This window comes from Carettochelys insculpta, chromosome 3 (assembly GCF_033958435.1).
Source record: "Carettochelys insculpta isolate YL-2023 chromosome 3, ASM3395843v1, whole genome shotgun sequence".
NCBI classification, from domain to species: Eukaryota; Metazoa; Chordata; order Testudines; family Carettochelyidae; genus Carettochelys; species Carettochelys insculpta.
The window spans coordinates 112,993,310-113,012,033 of NC_134139.1; the positions used below are offsets into that span (position 1 = coordinate 112,993,310).

The following is an 18,724-nucleotide window of genomic DNA, read 5'->3' on the forward strand; positions in this document are numbered from 1 at the left end:
TATGCAACATAATGCTAGTTTTGATTACTCTGGAAATTTATTTAAACTATAGTACAATGGGCACAAAATGGGAGTGGGGAGGATTGGAGGAAATACCCCAAATCCCTTTGGCTAATAGTAACTAGAAATAAAAGGTCAACTCTTGCTATGTCATTAGTCAACGACTGTGCAGTCATACACTCAGTATTATAACAAACTGAAGAGTAACTGAGGCCTGGGTAATGAAATTCCCAATTTATAGTGAATACTTACCCTCTCAGAAAAGGTCAGCAGTCAACAGTTGACGGAGCACATTTTTATAAGAACATTTTTCAGTTGAAAAAATTTACACCAGTTCTAATGACTAAAGAACAAAAGGCATTCAACAAGACTATTGTGTCATTTGCAATATGGCTCCTTTACACCACTCTGGCAACGTAAAGGAACCTTAAAACTTTTATGCCTGTTTTATACTGTCGTGGGAATTCTCTAAGAACTATGAGAGTCTTGTGGCACCTTATAGTCTAACAGATATTTTGGAGCATAAGCTTTTGTGGGCATCTGACGAAGCGGGTCCTTCCTCACAAAAGCTCGTGCTCCAAAATGTGTGTTAGTTTATCAGGTGCCACGTGACTCGGGCTGTGTCTATACAGGTGCGAATCTTCGAAATAACCATGCTAATGGCCATTTCGAAGATTACTAATGAGGCACTGAATTGAATATTCAGTGCCTCATTAGAATTAGTACGCTTCCGGCCGCGGCGCTTTGAAAGTGCCACTTTCGAATGCCCGCAGCTCGGTGCGGCTACACAGGGGTCCTTTTCGAAAGGACCCCATGTGTTTTGAAATCCACTTATTCCGTTCAGCTGAGCAGAATAAGGGTTCAAAATGCGCGAGGTCCTTTCCAGAAGGACCCCTGTGTAGCCATGCCGAGCCGCAGGTGTTCGAAAGCGGCGCTTTTGAAGTGCTGCAGTTGGAAGCGTCCGAATGCTAATGAGGCACTGAATATTCAATTCAGCACCTCATCAGTAATCTTCGACATGGCCAATAGCATGGCTGTTTTGAAGATTTGTGCCCATGTAGACACAGCCTTGTTTTTGAAGATACAGACTAACTCAGCTACCCCTCTGATATCTAAGAGCTATGGGCGCACTTCACTGAGCAGGCTGAAGGAGTAGATGCTGCCCCATACCTACCTCAGAAATATCCTGAAGCCCTGCCCCTCCATACCAGCCATGCCATAATAGCAAGCAGAGGGACAAAGTCTCACTTGCTCACATGCCCAACCTCTTCCCACCCACCAGCAGTGACTGACATCTCCCCACACATGCATGCCAATCCACCCAGCCCTGCACACCTATGCCAGTGGTGACCTATGTCTCCATAGGCTGCTCTGGGTGCTGGAACTGATGCACCAGAGAGAGGTGTGACTCCTGTGGTGGCTTCCCTTTGCTTCCCCATTACAAATTATTTTTCTGTGAAGCAAAATAAATCTGCAGGAACATGAATATTGCATATGCCCAGTGGTGCAGAATTCCCCAGGAGTAGTATAGCCATCTCATTGAGCCCCTAAAGTAGACAAGGCTTTACTTACTGTTACACTCTTGGAATTCAACTTTTTAAACCTAGCAGGAATCCCAGTTCTTAGGCAGAATTTTAGCTTTTGCTTCCTCTAAAATATTGACATCGTTAACTCATTATGACTGCAGGAAAGCTGTAGCTGGGTATTCGCTGCCTCTTTCCCCTGTAGATGGTCTTGGAAACACATCTGTTCACCTTAATGGAAACTGTCAGGTTAATGTTACAACAGTAAGTATATTTCCTGGAATTATCAGCCAGAATACACATTTTAAGTCTAGCTTTTTTTTCAAATTATTCAATCTCAGTTACATTTTAAAGGTAAGAGACAACATCATTAAACTTTGATTAGTTAGATCTTCTGTTTCCCTCAGCATTTGAGACTGTGATGGGGTGTAGGTCTTCCATTAGTGCCTAAAAGGCAAACAATTCTGTTTTTCTCTTCTCTTAGGAAGCTAAGAAAAGGAAAAAACATAATTACACTTTAAACATGTAAGTGTTCAGATCGCAGGAGCCGTAATTAGAAGAGTAGAGCTGTCCAGATTATAATACTGTATTAGTATAATTGATTTTCTTTTCCTCATCCACACACACTGCCAAGAAAGGGACATGAGAAATGCTTGCAGTAAAAATTAAAGAGACCAGAAAATCCAACTCAAACTTCAGAAGTTACCACTGCTCTTATTTTTAACTTCCTTAAATTACCCCAGGAGGATCCAAGCAAGGAGAGAGTATTTTGTCATTCTAGTCCATATGGACAACAAAATTTATTTGAGGGAGCAATTTCCCTTCTCTGCCTGCTTCTAACCATAAGGACCTAGCATGCTTAATTCTGGCAAAAACAGTAGAGTTTCTCCTTTCTCCTGTAGATGGTAGTGCTTTATTTCTCTTACCTCCTCCAGGGAGGAAGCCAATGCTGTGTTGTGGCTCGGCTAGATCTACCTACAGAATGGAAATGAGAAAGAAGGCTGAGATGAAGGCTAATGCTGGGGGGGGGGGGGGCGTGAAAATAAAGCCTGGCTTGCACACTGGAGAAAGTATACAAAGCAGAATTGCAACCTCAGCCTTCTAAGGAATGCAGGAACTAGTCTGCCCCTACTTGCCGGGGATGCCTCCTGCCTTAAGTGGAAGCTGTTGTGGGACCAGTGCTTTCATTTCTTCCCTCACCAGCAAGTTGCATAGGGCCTATTACTGGGAGTATCACCTACATGCACTCAATGCTCCAAGAGGCATTCTATCTTCTCAAGGAAGAACATGCCTCCTGGTGCTCCTTACAGCCAATTATCTAGACCTGATTTTTTCTACAGCTTTTTCCAAATCACAGCATAGCAGTTCACAAATTATGGTTTAAGAAACGTGTTTGCAATCGCTGGCCAACTCTCTGGTGACAGTGTGCAGGTGCTGGTCTTCATTTTCAGTGACTGTCACATTAAAAGTAGCTAAAATATGTTAAAATCCTACTTTCCTAGTATTGCTTTCCTACAGAAGGAATTGCTACAGTTGCCAGAGGGTTGTTATTCCACCCTTAATGGGACCTGAAAAAACAAAGAACACGTTCTATCACAGAACCTCTATGCTAAGACTGTATGTGCATTCAGAAAGAATTTGGCCATCTTATCACAGATAAATCAAGTTAGGTCAGGGGGTAAAAGCAACACAATGCCAACTGTAGAAAAGAGTACATATTACCCATGAAAAGCAGTTATTAGACATCAACCCAAGATTTAACCCTCCAACCAAAATCACTCTCTGAAATATCCAGTGTACATATTTGTCATCTACGGACTAACATCTCATGCAATCATGTCTAGTGCTCTTTGCATAATACTACACTCTCAGCTACCTCTGGGAATAGGAATGACTTTGCTTTTTAAATTGCAAGTATGATCATGTAAAGCAACTGTTGTGAAATGCTGTAATAGTTCAGAGTCCATGGAAGCTTCTTTTCATTACATCAATAGTGAAAGTAATAACAGTACCTATCTTGTATCATTCACAGTGCGATTTATTGATCATTCTTCACAACTTCCTTTGGGGTCAGGGAAAAATAATGTCACAAATGGAAGGTTATTACCTTTTTCTTTTCTGTAGCCAGTAACAGAGACTGATGGTATGTTTATACACTCATCCCTCACTATACGAGCACAATTGGTTCCCAACTTTCTGCTCATAGGCGAAAATTCATGAGGGACACTAAATTCCCATTAAAATACAAATAAAAGTCTCTGAGTGGTTCCTAGTGTTCCTAACTTGGCAAAGGAGTGGTAGCATGTGGCACTGCTTTTGAAAGGTAAGTGAACCTTGGGTTGCAGAGGTGGAGGAGGCTGGGGAGGGTTAAAGGCTGGGGGCAGTCTGGGGCCATGAGTGGAAGGGAGGGTTAAAACCTGGTGGTGGGTTGAGTCTGTGGGGCAGGCGGGGGGTTCAGGCTGCTGCAGGTTGTGTCCATAGGGCAGCTATGGGGGTTAAGGCTGCAACTGTTTGGGGCCACGGAGCTGGTGGGGGTTCAGGCTGCAGCAGGTTGAGGCCACAGGGAGAGGGGGTTAGGCTAGTATTACCAGGGGAGTTCACTCATTGAGTGAGCTAAGAGAGGTATGTGTCCCTCGTTTAAGCGAGTACTCATAAGTAAAGTACTCATTTAACGAGGGATGAGCGTACTACACGGAAGATCTATCCAGCCAAGGAAAACCTTCCAGGGTTTGATTTCACGTGCCTGGTAGAGACACAATACATCGATTTATCCGTGGTCGGCAGTTGACCCCTGTACTCCTCAGTGTCATGAGGAATAAGGGAGGTTGATGGGAGAGTTTAACCAAGCTCATTAAAAAAAATACGCACAAATTATTTTTCATGTCATTCTCTCTCTCTCTCTGGGTGTGTCTACATGTGCACAGTATTTCAAAAAGACCGGCCCTCTTTCGAAAGAGTGAAGTGAGCGTCCACACGTACCGTGCACTCTTGCGATGTGAAATCGAAGGAACGCAGCCCAGACATTGAAAGCTGGACCCCGATCCTGCATGGGAAAAGCACCACCCATCAAAAAACAACATCAAAAGAAGGCACATGTAGATGCGCCACGGCCCGCTCTTTCAAAATAGGAGTGCTCCACGCTGGTGCCCAGTCCGAGCGCGGAGACACTCTGCCCCACCAAGCGGAGCTCTATGACCTGTGCATCCGGCCGCTCTTAAAGCCACACAGACGCAGAAACCCCATGGCAGGAAGCTAAGAGCAGGCAAGCTGTGAAAGCATGAGCTCCAGGCAGCACGCCCTCTCAGCTGCACACGACCACAGTGACAGGCACATGGCCAGTGCCCGGCAGGCCCCCGAGCCCCGGGGTCCCCCCTCAGAGCCTCCACTGGGCTCCCAGGGGTGTCCCCCCGAAAAAAAGAAAAGGGCCCCCTCCTGGACAGACCGTGAACTGAGAGACCTCCTGGGCCTCTGGAGGGAAGAGGAGGTCCTCCGGGAGATGGGGGTAAAGCGGAGGAATGCTGCTGCCTTCGCCTGCCTTGCCTGGGGGCTGACCAGCCAAGGCCACCCGGAGCGGACCCCGGAGCAAGTCCGGAGCAAAGTTAAAGAGCTCTGGCAGGGCTATGCCCAGGTCCAGGATGAGGCTGGGCGCTCAAGAATGGGCCCCTCCACCTGCCCTTACTATAGAGAGTTCCATAGCATCCTGGGGCCCCAGGACAGCTCCCCACCAAAAGCGGTCCTGGACAGCTCAGCAGACCAGCCCGAGCCAGAGGAGCTGCATGAGCCAGGACCAGCCAGCCCAAGCCAGGGGGCGGACACCACCCAGGACTGGTTCAGCGAGGAGGGCGACCTTGTCATCGATGTCCCCTCGCGGTCGTCCAGCTGGGCCACAGGGAGCCAGGCGTCCCCGGAGATCCTCAAGGTCCTCCCCAGTAAGTGAACAGTGCATCCAGCATGCCTGCGGGCAGGGCGGGGTGGCACCCCTGACAGTGGCCTAAGCACAAGCCTGGAGGCCCAGGGCCACACACCCCGGCTGGCCACAGCCCGGAACACGCCCTCTGCAACTGCCAACGCCACCCAGCACCTGGACCCGTGGACAGTTCCAGGCACCCAGTTGCCCAGTGGGATGCCTGTGGGCCAGCCCACACCCGGGGATGGTTCCACCCAGGGGGGAAGCCTGTGTGCACTTGACGCCACAGGGGTGGCGTGTCCACAATGGCCAGGCCCTGGGAGGGTCCAGGGAGGCGGGGCCCCACGGGGACAGGGTCCCGGGGGCAATGGGGACGAGGTTCTGCTTGGAGACTGACATGCTATCCATCACCCCTTGCAGGTGCAGCAAGTGAGAGCCCATGCAGTCCTTCGGCATCAGTGGTCCCCGAGAGCCCCCCAGAGGCATCGGACAGAGGCCGGGCACCCTCAGCAGCATCGTTACGCCGGGTGCGCAGCCGTAGGTCGCAGTGTCACCCGGTGGATGACCCCGCCAACCTCCACCAGGCAGAACTTATGGAGCACCGGCTCTGGCTGGAGGAGTCCGACCTGACGTGGCGGAGGGAGGCCTGAGGCAGGCTCATGTCCCGCCAGGACGCCATTCATGGGACTTTACAGGAGCACGTGGGCAATGTGGCCTGGCTCCTGTCACTCCGCACCCCACCCCAGCTGCCCAATCCCAAGCCCCCTGCAGGATCCCCCCCAGAAAGGTCCCACCCAGGGTCCCCTGCCCACCCCACAGCCCCCAGAGTCCTCCACCCCACCTCACACAGATGCCCACCCTGCCTTCCCACCACACCCATCCCAGCCCTGCCGTGGCACCCGTTCCTGGGGGAGGGGAGGGGATCTCAGGGCTGGCGTGGCTCTTGGCCCACAACCCCCTTGCCTGAGTGACCCTCCCAGTTCTAGCCACCGCCCCACCCCCTTCCGAGTTCAGGCCCCCTCTCCCAGTTCTAGCCCCTGCCCTATAACCCCCCCACCCCACATTGTACATAGTTGAACTTTTACACCAGTTTTTTTACAATTTATTATTGACAAAGGTTTATGTTGTGCACCACTACCTGTGTCCCGTGGTCCCATGGGGGGGAGGCATGGTGGTGGCTGCAGTGCATGTGGTGGGGGGTGGATGTATGGGGGAAGTGTGGGCATCAAGGCACTCAGTGCAGCCCCGGGGCAAGACTTACACAAAGTGCCTCTCGGATCCGGACACCCTCGCGGTTTGCCTGGCAGCTGGCGACAGCACCTGGCTGCTCGAACCCCATGGTGGCCTCAGCTGCCCACCCCTGGATGCAAGCGTCCCCCTTGGCATCCACAACGTTGTGGAGGATGCAGCAGGCGCCCACCACATGTGAGACATTGCGTATCCCCACCTCGAGGCGGGCAAGAAGGCATCGCCACCGCCCCTTGAGGCACCCAAAGGCCCACTCGACCACGTGCCGGGCCTGGTTGAGGTAGGCATTGAAGGCCTCCCTGCTGGGGTCAAGGTGGCCAGTATACGGCCGCATCAGGCACGGCAGTGGGGGGTATGCCGCATCTGCAACTACGCATAGCGGCATGGTGGTGTCCCCACATGGCATTTCCCACTGGGGGATGAAGGTGCCAGCCTCCATACGCTGGCACAGGCCAGAACTGCGGAAGACCCTGGCGTCGTGGCTTCGCCCCAACCAGCCCACATTGATGTCCATGAACCGGCCTTTGTGGTCCACCAGGGCCTGGAGGACCACCAAGTGGTAGCCCTTCTGGTTGATATAGCATCCGGCACTGTGGGGGGAGGGGGACACAGATGGGGATATGCATCCCATCCAGGGCACCAAAGCAGTTTGGGAACCCCAACGAAGAGAAACCCTCAACGATGGAGTCCAGATCTCCAACGCAGATGACCTGGTGCAGAAGCATGGCATTCAGGGCATGGACAACCTGCACGGAGGGAGGCCATGCACTCTCGTGAGGGTGTGGCAGGGTGTTCCCAGCTGGTGACCCGCTCCTGCCCCCCCCACCAGCCAGCAACCCCCTCTTCCAGCTCTCCCCGGCCGGCAACCCCCAAGGGGTCCCGGTGTCCATGGGCCCCCTTCGCCCTTCCCATGGTGGGAGTGTGCTCCGGGCCCGGCTTACCTCCATGAGCACTGCTCCAACAGTGGCCTTGCCCACCTTGAACTGGTGACCCACTGAGTGGTAGGAGTCCGGGGTGGCCAGTTTCCACACCGCAATGGCGACTTGCTTCTCGAGGGGGCGCGCAGGCTGCATGGTGGTGTCCTGGTGCCTCAATGCAGGTGTCAGCCAGTGACACAACTCCTGGAAGGTGTCCCAGCTCATGTGAAAGTTCCGGAGCCAGGTGACATCATCGTATTGCCCCAGAACCAGTCGCTCCCACCAGTCCATGCTGCTGGGGTGGCTCCACAGGCGCCAGGGTGCAAGGGGGAGGGGTGCAGGCTGGGCGTGCTCCGTGTCCTCAGGGGGGGCTGTTCTGTCTCCCAAGGAGGAGGGGAGCGGCTGCAGCAACCATGCAGACAACGTGGGCAACAGTGCCCACGATGTCTGCATCCAGTGCGAGGAGCAGGGTGTCATCGGCCATGGTGCTGCTGCGCTGGGGTCCTGCGTTGCTCCTGGCAGCTCGGCAGGCCTCGGCTAGTGCGGGGGGGGGGAGGTGAAGGGGGGCCCTTTAAGGCAGCGGCTGGCTGCAGGTCCCAGAAGGACTTGGCGGCCATGCGACCCCGTCCACGGCATCTCCGCCTCCCTTCTTTTGAAAGAGCACTCGTACATGTGTGGACGCTCTCTTTCGAAATAACGTGATGGGGTCTTCAAAAGAGTGGGCCAGAACTGCAATCCACCTTTGCTGCGTGGTCATGTTCTTTCAAAAGACAGTATATCGATTTCTGAATTTTGATATTGCTCTTTCGATGGTGGGCTCCCTTGTAGACACACCCTTTCAGAGCAGCCTGCTTGGTCCATGGCACAATGTTATTTCCAGTGTAAGTAAAGAAACGTGAGGTTTTTCTAACTAGATCGATTCCACAGATTTCACCTAGATTGTTAGCTCTTAAATCTTGGTCACAACTTCTGGGACACATAACCGCATCCTTGATACAAAAATGTAAGTGCAATAATAAAAATCTTTGTCATTATGTACTGCTTTCCACGCAGAACTTAAATGACTTTATGAAGATGATAAAGTATCATTATCCATATTGTATAGACAGGAAAATTAAGGCACATAAAGACAAACTAACTTGCCCAAAGTCACCGTGAAGGTCAGTAACTGATCTGCTAATAGAATCAAGGCCTCTTGATTCCCATTCCAGTGTCAGATACATTTAAGATATTCTTTGAACAAAAGTCCCACTTTTAGAGAGGGACAAGGTAACAACAAAAGAATCATTTTCTTTTCAAATTAAATCTGCAGGATACACTTTGCTTTTCTTTCTTTCTTTTTTTAACTCGAGATTTAAATAAAGTCAATAAAACTAGTTTATGCAGATCAAGCCCCTTTACTGTATTACTGCAAGGGATGAGTTTTAAACAAGATCTAATTCTGCATTCAGGCACTTTTTGACATAGAAAACTGAATATGCACTTTCTAAACTGAGATTCCTGGAATACTCCACCTTCAAATATGGGGCTAAGCAACAAGCACCCAAATTCCTAAATACTTCCATTTAGAATATAACCACATATTTCTGTTGCTTTATAGTCTAATACGAAGCCTGCTCAGTTGTAATCTATCTTTAAATAGTAGGAGGCCTGAATCAAAATTCCTGAAAACACTGAGTGCTACCATTTCTATATTTCATTGGACTTGTGAGGTATATTGGAAGGGTATCAAGCAAGCAAGTTTACTAGCTACACGGCTTGAGCTCATACATTTGCACTTCTTCCCTAGAAAGAGCTCTTATGATCAATATTTCCAGTGCAAAGTAATAATAAAATAAAGAATAATAAAGAGAGCATTTATTAGCATATTCTGTGTTTCTCCATCATCATCTTTGTTTATAACACTGGAAAACTTGCAAAGTCTTATTTAATTGGTAATCCATTTAAAATGGGGGAAGGTCTGTTTATATTTAGTATCCAACCAAATTATAGTTGCATTGCCCAGAAGTAGCATTATCTCACTCAAATTTCTTTAGTCTCAGGAAACTGAACTTATTTCCATGACAAAGGCCTCAGCCAAGCTGAAAAGCTGCATACATTCAAAACTTTGCAAGAAAAATAATGCATTTCAGCTATTCACATTTATTTGCTTAAAACCCAATGATAATCCCTAGCATCTTGTTCTACTTTTTCTTCTGGGTTATACATAAAGGGTAGAACAGCAACTATATTGAAAAACATTTCAAAATCTTTATAAATCAGCCCTACTGATTTCCCCTGAAGCCATCTTCCTGTGAAGATTATTTACATGGCAGCCAAGACATCCAGTCTTAGGGGAAAACATTCCAGCTACTAATACAGGTTGAGCCTCTCTCATCCAGCACCCTCAGGACCTGACTGGTCTCTCCTGCTTTCTTTCTGAGCTAGGCCATGACAAGCTGGAGAGAGCTGACATAGGGTCATGCAGGCACAGTGTCGACCTTTGGCCCCAGTGAAGAGAAATCTTAGCATTCATTAAAGCCAGATAAAACCCCTGTGTACCCAATCTTCCTCCTTATGAAAGTAGCCTCAAATATGTAAATCACTCTCCAAGACTGAAAGGAACAAGTAGCTGGGGGCTGCTCTTCTGCCTCAGGAGGCTGGGTGGGTAAGCCAGATATCCCCCACTCATTCTCTCGTACACGCACATTACAAAGAAAACATGTCTGTAAAGGTTGCATCATTTATGAGTCTCAAACACTGATTTCACCAGTCCCATCATGCCCCTCGAGCAGATCCTGTTTCAAATATGGTAGTTATGGTCCTCAGGGTTGCCAGGCATCCAGTTTTCTAATGGAACAATCAGAGAAAAAAGGGACCCTCAGGGCTGTGGTCAGCACAGCTGGCCAGGTTGCTAAAAGTAAGGCTGATTAGAGCGAACAGCTCTGCACACCTTCTAGGAGTGGCCAGAATGTCCTGTTGGCTCCAAAGGAAAAGGGCAAGTAGGGCCACAGCCAACCCCCCACCCACCCATACACCTAGAAACGAGAGGGAGAGATTGCTACTTCCCAAGAATGACCTCAGGTTAGTGCTGCCCACGCCTGCTTCCAGACCCCAATATCCTGCCCAGCCCTGAACCCCTCCCGTGCCCAAACTCCCTCTGACAGCCCCCACTCTGAACCCACTCTCGTTACTCAACTTCCTGTTCCTTCTCTGAGCCCTCTCCCACATAATGAGCCCCTTGGCCCAATCAGAGCCCCTCCTGACCCCTAACTTCCCATCCCCAGCCTGGAGCCCTCTCCCATACCTTGAACCTTTCCTTTCTGGCCCCAGCCCAGAGTCCATCCTCTCTCGCACCTTCCAGTCCCATCCCAGAGCTCCACCCTGCATTCCAGACCCCTCATCCACAACCCTACCTCAGAGCCCACTCCCCAGCCCCTTGAGTGTGTGGTGAGGGAGAGCAAGTGATGGGGGGAGGGAGGAATGAAATGATCATGGAGCAGGGCCTTGGAGCAGGGGCAGGAGAAGTGTTCAGTTTTCTGCAATCATGTTTTGCAGGCTGCCTACAACCTGCTAAGGCCTACTCTTCTTCTTAAAGTTCCTAGCCCCCTTTAGGGCATCGGACAAGCAGTTGGTTAAGCCTTAACAGCAGATGCAAGAGGCACTACCTTCATATGGCCACCCCCTCTACCATGACTACATGGGGAAGTCACAATGTAGTCTTCAGACCTTTTTCTGCTACTCACTCCAGATGCGAGGTGGAGGAGGAAGGAAGGAGGCAGGCCAAGCTGCCGGCTTACAAACTGGCAGTCCCACCCATCTCCAGAAAGAAATAGGACATATTTTCCAAAATTTTTCAATCAAAACCACCATCAGATGGTACCCGTTCCCCACTGCATATCCAATAAATGTGGGAGCTGCAAGATAGCTATCCTGTCTGCCAGAAGCTGCAATTTACCTCCACCACTGTTGTTAAGGAAAAGACATCCAGTTGAGGCAAGCCACCTAGAACGTCCATAAGGTACTGGGGTGTGAAAGAAGCATGATGGCCTATAAAGGGCACATGAATTGATAGATTTTGGGGGTGGGGAAAAGAACATGGAATTTATTGGGTGCAGGTGGAGAAAATGGAACTGATCCGTGTTGTGGGGGTGAGGAGAGACTGAGGTAAGGGAGTCTTCTGCCCAGGGAACGTCACACATACCACCAGTGGAGCTGGAAAATAATAAAGGAAGTAGTATTTAAAATTCTGGCAGCACTTTACTATAGTTAGCAGGGAAAAATGGCAGTCTTATCCAGATTTTGTTATGAAGGGGCTTTCTTGTTTCCCGACTAGTCCCTTCATGTACTCCAAACATCTTTTGCATCAGGTGCTAAGGTGCTTACCTGCAAGTGCCACAAAAGCCCATGAAAAAGATTCTGCAGCATATTCAATGCCAGACGGCACCAAACTGCATACAACTGAATGAAAAACAAAGTCCATTCAGAGAAGAAATCAAGAGAGGACTGCAGAGAGAAGGAGGTTATGCACGGTTATGTTAGGATGTAGATGAGAAGGGAAAGCAGGCTTCTCAGTGTAGGGAGAGAACAGAAGGGATTCATGGGACACTAATTTCAGGAGATTTAGGATCATTTAGGATCATAGTAATGGAAAGTGAGCTGGATAGGAACAGTAAGGTTGGTGTTGCTTGAAAGGAATTACAGGTGTCTAAACAGGGTTGACCTTCCAGACAAGCCTTTCTCCTCTTTAAACTCCTGAGTCTCCAAAAGTACAGTAACCTTATTTGTGAAGTCAGACTACTTGGAAAACATGTTTTAAGAACTACAAGGTATTTTCAGCACTTACCTTTGCCCTTATTGAATGGGAGGTTCCCGTCATCAACACCATGCTTGTATGGAGTGAAAGTGATGAAAGATAAGAGCAGACAGAGGCTCAAAGATTGGGAGGAAAAAAAAAGGCTTGTATTTCATGATGATGTTTTTTTGAGTAAACCTGTGTCTCTAGTTTATGTGGGCTTTGACTAGTATTTGCTTAAACTGATCAGAAGGATCCTAACAATATCTCACCTCTTCCCTCCCCTGGTCTTGTCTTGGCCCCAATCCTGCCAATGCTTTTGCGTGCGTCTAAATGAGATTATTCATGTGCTGAAAGGTAAGTCGGTGGGACTTCACTAGTGCTTCATGTTAAGCCTGGGGATAAGGAATTCAGTTTCTATGGTCCTTTGAAGTCAGTCTCTTACTGATGTATGTGTCCATACAGTGTCTTAAAAAATGGAGTTCTGAGCTTAGCTGAGGTCACCAGGTACTACCACAAAGCAAGTTATTAATGAGAAGGCTTTTTGTATTTTCATGAAGATTCACAGTGCTCATCAAAAATCTGAATTAATCAGAGAGTCTGCATATAACAATACATGCTGATTTGCAGACTGACAGAAGATCACAGAATCATAGAAGAGTAGGACTGGAAGGGACCTCGAGAAGCCATCGAGTCCAGCCTCCTGCCCTCATGGCAGGACCAAGCACTTTCTAGACCATCCCTGAAAGCCATCTATCTAACCTCTTCTTAAATATCTCCAGGGATGGAGATTCTACCACCTCCCTTGGCAATTCGTTCCAGTGTTTGATCACCCTGACAGTTAGGAACTTTTTCCTAATGTCCAACCTGAAACTCCCCTGTTGCAATTTACGTCCATTGCCTCTTGTTCTATCCTCAGAGGCAAGGAAGAACAAGTTCCCTCCCTCTGCCTTATGACACCCTTTTAGATACCTGAAAACTGCTATCATGTCCCCCCCTCAATCTTCTCTTCTCCAAACTAAACAAGCCCAATTCTTTCAGCCTTTCTTCACAGGTCATGTTCTCTAGACCTTTGATCATTCTCGTTGCTCTCCTCTGGACCCTCTCCAATTTCTCCACATCCTTCCTGAACTGCGGTGCCCAGAACTGGACACAATACTTCAGCTGAGGCCTAACCAGCACAGAGTAGAGTGGGAGAATGACTTCTTGTGTTTTGTTCACAAGATGATGACCAACTCCCTTTCCCCTACTCGGTTTTATGTTTATATAAAAGGGGAATGGGTGTATGCATGTATTTCTGTACTCACTGCATATTTTACTGAATTATGTCACCCCACACCATGGCAACATAAAAATCGAACAAAGAACTAGAACGCACAGAAAAAAAATTTTGAAAAAGATGAAGTCATTAAATGGGGCACTTGTGAATGCTTTCACATTTTTAGCATTTATATGCTTTTCAGTAAGGATGCAGTCCCCCCCAGCAATTAATGTAGAAACAAATTATTCATAATTCATTTCTTTGTTGTCACCTAAAGGTTTCCTTCAGGTAATTCCTAAACTCATTAAAACATGTTCAATATTTTTCCTGTTGCTTAATCAGATATTTTACTTTGAAAAAGCCATTAAATTCACATAGCTTTAGCAAGTAACTGACAAAATAATAGCAATTTTCTGAAAAATTGCTAAAGATAATATGACCCAAAATACTCAGTTTTCCAGCTCACGTGTGTCCATCAAATCTCACTTAATTGAACCTCGCTGTGCTAAAAACACGGAGATTCAGTCCAATCATCAGGGGAGAGAACTGAAGTCTATAACTACAGTAATCAGGGTTAAATTAGGTCTGAAAGGGAGAAGGGACACACACAGACAAGCAGACTTGCTAGGCATTGCTTGAGGCCTTAACTCAATTATGGTTGTTGTTTTTTTTAATTTTGAAAATGAAAGGAAACGGTAAATGTTTTATTTAAGTGATTGTATTTTTTAAAAAAAACATATTTATGAGGTTAATTTTTGTTTCAGATTTCTTAAGTGTTAATTTTCCTATTTAATTGTTTTTTGTGATTTTTTTTTAAAAATGGGAATTCCATCAAGTGTGTCTTTTTTCTTCATCCCTATAAACTCTTATTCACTATATTTTAACAAAACAGGGCTATAGTCAATTTGGTTCCCAATAAATTTTCTTCTGGTTTTCAAGCTTTAAGCATGAATTTAGCTGTGCCAGATCAGAGCACTCTTCCAAATTTCTCCCTGCCATCTCTTTTCTGTAAGGTTTATAGAGAAGCAATCCTATTCCATGTTCATCCTATTTTTCTGGCGCCTCTTGGTTCAGTCACTGTGAACATTCACTCAGTTTTGACAATTTTGAGAACTGTACTTGATTTGGTGATTGTTGTTTTCTGTTTTATTTTATGAGAAGAAATCCCATTCCAGGCACATGCTGTTTTCCTGGCACAACCAAGCCCTTGTGTTGCTTTATGGTACTAGGATGCTGCATACCAAATTTGATGGTCCTAGTTCCTACCATGTAAGAGGAGCTCTTGATCAAACAGACAAATTCTTTAAAGTGTATTATATAAACATGTTTCTGAATGAGAATGAGACACAAAAGATACAAGTGACAAAACAGTGGAAAAATGTAACCTATATAGAAATGGCTGAAATCTTGGGGCATCTCAGACCTCTTTGTTTTCTGAATAATTAACTGTAATACATTTCATATTCTGGTTCTGAAAAAGATCTCTGTGCACTAAGGCCCAGCCAAATTCAGGGCAGAAATGAATCATGAACAAGGACAAAACTAAGCAACATGAAATAGCTTAATTTAATCTTTCTACCCAACTTACATTCACACTAACAGGACAGTAAAAGACCAGTGTGGCCAACACAATCTCTTCTATGGCAGGAATGGCAGCAAGGAGAACACTATGAAAAGCTGTTAGTTGAAATATACTTTAGCAATATATATTTATTGCACTGACTTTTTCAACTGTCCCATGAACATAATCATAATAGAGATAAAACTTTTCACTGTGACAAATTTACAACCTGACAATTTACCCAAATCCTACAAAGCAGAGAAAGAGTAAGCTATAGTGGTGTACCAAGCTTTTTGAAAAAACAGGATCAGCTAAGATGGTATTTGTAAAGATATATTCAGAAAGCATAGATCCAGTGTAAAACTACATTACAATGCAACCTCAATGTAGAGCATTAGAGAAGTGTATGAGCTGAGCTTGACGAAAATTAACTGATTTTTAATATCAGCTTCTGTAATACTAACATACAAAACATGCTTTTGTTTGAGAATTCCTGCTCTTTAGCAGGCACCAAACACTAAATACAATGGCATTTAACCCTTTTCTTTGTTAAAGGCCAAATTCCCCTTTGTGTTACTCTAAGAAAACACATATAATCCTGTTCGCAACCAGCATTTTCTTTCCTGTAGGGCACCTGTTTAGTTTTCTGTTAAGCATTAAAGTAGCCTATACTTACTGCAATAAATTTCAGCCTTCCATGTCTCTGTTCATCCCCATTAAATCATGTTTCCTAAACATGCCACTCTCAGTGAAATGATTATACTTGCCCTCTGGCGGTTTTAAGAACCCTGCACTCCTACATGCTGAGATTCCTCAACTCCCCCCCCTACACAAAAATAGCCAATGGGAGTTGGAAGGAGAATGAAATTCATCCCTGTGCAAGAGGCACTATGCTGGCCCCAGGCACCTTTTAAATCCTGCAGAACCCTTCAGAATAAACTGGCTTTTCCAGCTAGTGCTGAATTTCATCCAGTGTAAATTATAATTTATATAACTGCATCCCAAAATGATAAAATTCAATACCATATTACCAGACATAATATTAACAACTGCATGAAAGAGAAACCTGACAAAAACATCTTGGGGCAGATTATACTATCAGTTTTTAAACAGAACTCCCTACTGACCTCCATTGAGATCAGTGTTTAAAACCCGGTGGTATGATCTGGCATATTGTGTGCAACTCACACATGCGCTAGAAGGATCACAAGATCAGGATTATAATTTCTCTACATGAAGAAAGCTCAGAAAGAAGTGAACTATGAACAAGAAGACTCTTGTTTAAACAGAGGATTATTTTGATATCTAATACCTTAAATAAATAATATGTTGCTGTACTGCATGTACTGTACCTATAGGGAATGCCTAAAATGTAGTGAAAAGAAATCAGAAAATAGTTCCAAGACTGTAAAACGGCAATCCCCCAAGAAACAGACCCTGGACCAGGACACATGAATATAGGGGAAGAGACCACTCAGGACACTGCACATTCTGGATCCTGTTGCTCAGCAATCCCTACAAAGCCTTGGAGAGATAATGCATTCACATCCTCCTCCCCCAAAGGATGCTTATAAACAATGCAGACAAGCGTATCCTTAGTGACATAAAAGCCCACGCTTTATTTTGAGAACATTTTAGTATCTAAGAAGTCAATAAAGTCTGTAGTTATTCAACAGAATGAGTTTCATTCACCATCCCTCAAACACAGTAAACACAGATCAAAACAAAATAGCGGTCATATAGCATTTTAAAGACTAAAAATAGTTAGGTAATAAGATTTCATGGGACAAACCCACTTCTTCAGAGAGAAGAAGCGGGTCTGTCCCACTAAAGCTCATCATCATTTAATAATTATTTTTGTTAGTCTTCAAAGTGCTACATGACTGATGTTTTTGTTTGGATAGAATATAGACTAACACAGCTATTTCTCCATTACTAGTAAACAGGGATGTTCTTGTGTTGAAGCCAACAGGCTTTTATTTACTTTTAAAGTTCCAGCGAAGAGATTAACAAAAAACAGAATAAAGTACAACTGATATAATTGGGCAATGGATTAGGTTAGGGAATCAAGGAAGCCACGCAAGGGTCTGGAAGCGGAGAGAGTGGGGAGGGAGGTAGCTTGTTCTAATCTATTTAGTGCAGCACAGGGCACTGCAGAGCACAGCAAGTTGGGGAGGAAAGGAAAGAAAAACAAAAAGCATGTCCAGGCTAGGAAGGTACTGACGACAGGGCAGAGGGGGACAGAGCCAGTAGTTTAAAACAGTCTCCTTCCCACCTCACATGAAGGCAACCTAAAGCTCCCCACCAGGTATTTCTCCATCCAACCTGTAGCGTTAGGGGGCAGGAAGCTCCCACCCGGCCTCCCCCACAAGGGACAGGCACCAGCAGAGCGCACGCAGCCCTCAGGTGTGCTGTCCTTGCGGAGGAGGGGGGCAGCTTGCTTGCAGGGGCGCGGGCCCGGCGGCCGGACAGTCTCAGGACAGCCCCCGAGGCTGCAGAAGGCAAAGCTGCCGGTGCCCGGAAGCCTGGACGCGCCGCCCCAGAAGGGGGAAGCGAAGGGAGCGCACTACAGAGTGACTGCCCCCGAGTCGCACCCCCACGCTCCAGCCCTGACCCCGCTCCCGCCGCCCTCCCCGGACTAACCTCGCGCCTGCTGCGCCTCCATCCTCCACGGGCTGTCTGGACGAGCCGCGGTTGATGAGCCGCTACTCGGCGCCCGCTCCGCACGGCGTCCCGGGGACCGGCGAAGCGCCCAACTTCACCTCTTCCCCCGCCTCCCGGAGCCCAAGAGGCACCGCCCCACGCCCCCTGGCGGCCACACGTGCGTGCTCCACTACCGCCGCTCCCTGGGATAGGCCGGGCTGCGCTTTCTCCCGCCCCCAGGGCTGGCGCCCCGGCCCGGGGTAGAAGAGCTGGGACGCCAGGGAACTCTCCAGGCGGGGATTAAAACAAAAGCGTGTTGCTGGGCAGGAGACTTCCAGGCGGAGGACACCTCGCCACGCACACGATGTCCTGTTATAGAAGAGATCTGCTGAGAAGGGAGCTGGGCAGGAACTGAGAACTGGCCTTTTGCCTGCTTTCGCAATCTGTTTTAACCGGGGTACAGGGGAGAGCTGTGTTTAGTGTTTGGCTGGACCTGAATTCTGCGCTTTTTATTTATTATTGTTACAAGTAAAACAGCTGCACAGACCAAAGCAAGCAGTCCTGTAGCATCGTAAAGACTAACAATAAAATGCAATAACAATAAAACTCTTAGTCTGTAAGGTGCTACAGGGCTGCCTACTTCAAAATACATTGGTGTTTCCCCCATTTGATTATATTTTGTGTACAGTCAGTTCCTCCCAGTCTTTCACTCAGAAACAGAGAATAGATTTTCTTCTTGGGAAAAAAAAATAAGGATCACTAAACTGCCAGGGCAGGGGATTCAGAGGTAAATATATACCTGGAACTATGTAGAAAAAAATTGACTTAAGGGTCAAATTTTCAAGAAGCCCCGCCAGGCACATTTAAAAATGGGACTTAACTCCCACAAA

General features: G+C 47.0%; 1 protein-coding gene across 2 annotated transcripts in view; it reads right to left on the bottom strand.

The window, feature by feature from the left end:
• The window catches only part of TPD52L1 (TPD52 like 1), a 98,163-nt gene extending 80,201 nt beyond the window's left edge, over nucleotides 1-17,962 (bottom strand). For both annotated transcript variants that reach the window (XM_074990622.1, XM_074990621.1), the window contains exon 1: nucleotides 17,835-17,962. In XM_074990622.1, coding sequence (XP_074846723.1) covers nucleotides 17,835-17,856 — 22 coding nt within the window. In that variant the 5' untranslated portion in view covers nucleotides 17,857-17,962. The remainder of the gene's footprint in view (nucleotides 1-17,834) is intronic.
• Nucleotides 17,963-18,724: the final 762 nt, after the last annotated feature.